Source organism: Chaetura pelagica, unplaced genomic scaffold (genome assembly GCF_000747805.2).
Source record: "Chaetura pelagica isolate M959 unplaced genomic scaffold, ChaPel_1.0 scaffold69, whole genome shotgun sequence".
NCBI lineage: Eukaryota > Metazoa > Chordata > Aves > Apodiformes > Apodidae > Chaetura > Chaetura pelagica.
In genome coordinates, this window is record NW_009970724.1 from 1,326,929 (window position 1) to 1,330,790 (window position 3,862).

The 3,862-nt window shown below is 47.6% G+C and overlaps 1 protein-coding gene across 1 annotated transcript in view; it reads left to right on the forward strand.

Moving 5' to 3' along the window:
• The window catches only part of EIF2B3 (eukaryotic translation initiation factor 2B, subunit 3 gamma, 58kDa), a 104,207-nt gene extending 100,604 nt beyond the window's left edge, over positions 1 to 3,603 (forward strand). The window contains exon 11 of the mRNA XM_010006558.1: positions 3,388 to 3,603. Within this exon, the coding sequence (XP_010004860.1) occupies positions 3,388 to 3,440 (53 nt within the window). The 3' untranslated portion in view covers positions 3,441 to 3,603. The remainder of the gene's footprint in view (positions 1 to 3,387) is intronic.
• The last annotated feature ends 259 nt before the right edge of the window (positions 3,604 to 3,862 follow it).

Genomic DNA, 3,862 nt, shown 5'->3' on the forward strand with positions numbered 1-3,862 from the left:
AGGAATGCATATATAACGAGTGACAGGTTTTTGATTTACACTCAGTAAAATCTCCGTGGACGCTCGGTTCAAGCACCCAGGCTGACTTAAGGCTGGGCTGCGTCAGCAAGTTGCAGCAAAGTGCTAATCAGGAGGTTGAATGTGTTGATCAGCTCTGGATTTGCTTAGCACCAGATGCTCCCAATCTTAGAAGATCTAGTTGAACATGATTTAAGGTTGCAGAGTCCAACTCTAAGGCTTTCTGAAAGTCCTTTCTCTAATCCTTCTTTCTCTGTGGGCTGAATGCATCTGTAACACTGCCAGTGTCAGATAAAAGGCAGCCTGGTAAGAAATCCCTAATGGGGAGCTGGGGAAGGAGAAGAGAGCAGAACAGCTAAGCGTTTGAGGTACTTCTCCCTCCTCCCCCAGAGTTTCAGGCAGAGTTTCTGCATGAACTGAGCTTGCTGGTACCAGCCAGAGCCACTGGCAACTGGCAGCCAGGGCTGATAACGAAACGCTATCCACAGTTCGGCAGTCTGGCACACACAGTGGAGACTGAATTCCCTTTCCTTCCCAAGTAGAGCTTTGGGAAGGGAAGAGGGAAGCAGGGTGAATCCTTATCTGCCTATCCCATCCCCTGGAGGTGCGGAATCGGGCTTTGTTTCTAGCAAAACCATTCCCTTTATCATATAAAAACTTTCTCGAGGATTTGAGGCAGGCACATTCATGTGTTTTCTTTTAGCCTGTACCAGGAGAAATGAGTTGGGTGATTTCATGGGAGTCTCTGAGGTAGCAGTGACATATGGGGCAGGCTGTGTGTGCCTGCTTCGGGGAATCTGGGCCACGTGGATCAATGAAGGGGACAAAACAGGCAGAGAGATGGGAAATGAGGGAATGTGTGCTCTGATTTTCTGTGTAGCTTTGGCTGCGTAAACTCCCTAAACTTCCTGCTGCCTCACTGTGCCATCTGTGCTCTTCTTCTCCCACTCTTGAAAAGCATTTTGAAGTAATCAGGTGTAAAATGCAAGATATCATAAGACAGCTACAAGCATGTCAGTGCAAAATACAAATAGTTGGTACCACCTCTGCAGCAAAGTATGTGACAGGACCCATCCCAGCTTTGCATGTTTAGGACAGTGCAGGATGCTGTCTGAAATGAAACAAGAAGTTCCTTATTAAAAAGTATTGCTACAGATAGCCTATATATAGAACCATAAATTGACATGGCTCTTTATAAGCCTAGATGAAGGCATGTTTAATCTGCACAGGCATAACGTAATTACTCTCACTGGATGGTAGCCAGGGTCTTATTCACATCACAGAAATCAACATGATAGGTAGTCTGCTTGGAGGAGGTTCAGGAATGGAGTCACAGGAGTTGCTACAGGGCCTGTTTGAGATATATTGGGAAAGTTGTTGGGGGTGAGGAATGTTATAGCAAGAAGTGCTGCAGGTTGGATTTGAGGTACCTTGGCAAAGCTGTGTGGGGTCCAGGACGGGAGGAGAGAGGTGCTGAAGGCTGGACTTGGGGCTATTGGCAGAGCTGGGCTAGAGAGGTTGTGTGGTGCTACCTACATCATGCTTGCACCTGGCACTTGTACAGTCAGACCCTCATTTTCCTGAGCACTGCATCCACCTCTCCTTGTCCTGTCCAAAGTGCTGGAGATTGGGCTCCGAGTTCCAACTTCAAGCTCCAAGATGTTAACACGAGGCTCCAGGATTAATTACCAGTTGTTGCCAAATGCCCCGAGCAAAGAACTAAATTACTCAATCTGATGCTGAAGGTGTGAAGCTGCTCCTTGAGCTCCTAATTTTTGCCTTCACAAAGGGTCTCTGGAAGGTGGTCATGAGGCTAACAGGACTCTGTCTCCCAAGCTGAGGAGACAGCAGGATGCAAATGATTTTGGGGTTGGGGTTGTAGTGGGAACCTGCCTTGCCACAGTCCAAAACTCTTTGAAGTTTATAGAGCCATTTTTGATCAAACATTTTCTGGAGCACTGGTTTGCATGGTGCCAAGGTAGTATCTTGAATTTTAAACCAAGAGAAGCATTGTGTTTGTCCGGCCAGTTTGGAAATTGCCAGGAATTTCTTCACTTAGCCAAAAATGGCATGTTTGTTGTTTCGTAGGAGTCTTGCAAAATCCACTCCCCCAAGGGGAGGAGTGTTATTTAGGTGGGTAAATAAAACACAGCTCGCTATTTCCATCATCCTTGGCTATCCACCCCCACTGCTGTGTAAGGTGTTGGAGGCAACAGAGCCTCCATCAGTGCATCCCAGCACCTCACAGGCCTTGATGACTTATCCCAGGCTCCAGAGCTGATTATTATTCCTAATGTGCAGAAAGGGAGATGGAGAGCCTAGAGGCATGGGTCAAACCACCTGAGCTCCACCTGAATAGGTATCCAGCTCCCAGAGCACAATTTAGATTCACCGCCTTCCCCCATGGTACCCTGAGGACACCCACTTTGAGCACACAGGGTTGTGTCACCCTCTGAGGCCACATGCTTGAGTTTTTTAGGCACTGGGCTTTCAGTTGCGTGTTTTTATTATTTTGGCTTTAGATCCCTTATTTGCAGTCCTTCCCTGACAAGCTGCTTTTGCATTTTAAAGGGAAGGCTCTTTCAGTACAGTGCATTAACAGTGCTGGGGCAGGGACTGGCACATTAATGTGTCCACTGGGGCTGTGCAGAGCTCCTGGGAACAGGCAAAGGAGTGACCTTGTAGAAATTGCTCCTCCAGCAAATATGCTCCATGGGAGCCTGAGGTGGGATGTCCACCATTACCCTCAGATAACTGTGCTCAGAGACCTTGCTGCATGCAGATACTTTTGGAGAGGCTCAGTCCAGGAGAGAGAAGTCACGTTTAAATTAAAACAAACAAACAAAAAAGCCCTTTATTTAAGCTGCCAGGATTGTGTTGGGATTTCTGAGAGGGTGTCACACTGCCTCAGTGATGGCCACCCAGTGCTGAGCAGCCGCTCTCCTTCCTAACCTCTGTGCAATTTGAGGGTGCACAGCACTCTTCAGGGCTGAGGTGGCTTACTGATCTTTCATTTTGTCAGATCCCTGTTGTTGGATGTTGATGGTCCTTTGCCTCAACCTAGGTGTGCACCTGTCAGCAGCAGCTGTGACTTCCGTTGGGCCTCTCTTGTTTAGTAGTGACACATACATGTGAAAACTCTCATTAGAGAAACCTCCTGATGTTTAGTCAGTTGTTTAGGCTTTTGCCATGTGTGTGGGATACTGTCGGAGAGACAGTGGAGTGCAAAGAAAGGCAGCGAATCTGTGCTTGCATTCCCCAGAATCTGCTTTTCTCATTTCTTTTAAAGTTGCGGATTTGAAAAATGCAAGGGCTGAAGCACTGCTGCAAAACTCAATTCCTCTTCTTTTCCTCCCTCTCTCTTTTCAGCCAAACATGTTAATGAAGTCATTGTGGGCACCGAACAGCTGATGGAGATATAACCCTAGTAGGTTTTAAAGATGATTTTATGGAAGCCAGCAGCAGAACCAGATGTTCAAGCATCGTAAGATCATCCGTACAGATCAGTACTGGCACGGTTTACCCTATCATTGCTCCTTTCCTGTTCAGCTTTATATTTATGTCTTAATAAAGAAGTATTTACAGAGTGGTGTGTCCGTCAGCCCCTCCCCCCTCATTGGGATGCACGCGGGTTTGTGCCGGGTAATATCGGTCCCTGCGCACCCGGCGAACGCACTGTACTTTTCCAGCAGAAGGGAGAGAGGGACCACACAGACTGTGCCCACTCCAAAGAATGACTTAGCCACCCTCCCTGGGATGTAAACCACGTCCCTGCAGCCCTTGCCTCTCATGATGTTGCCCCATAGCACAGAGGTGTTCAAGCTGCACCTCTTCTCTTCTGTAA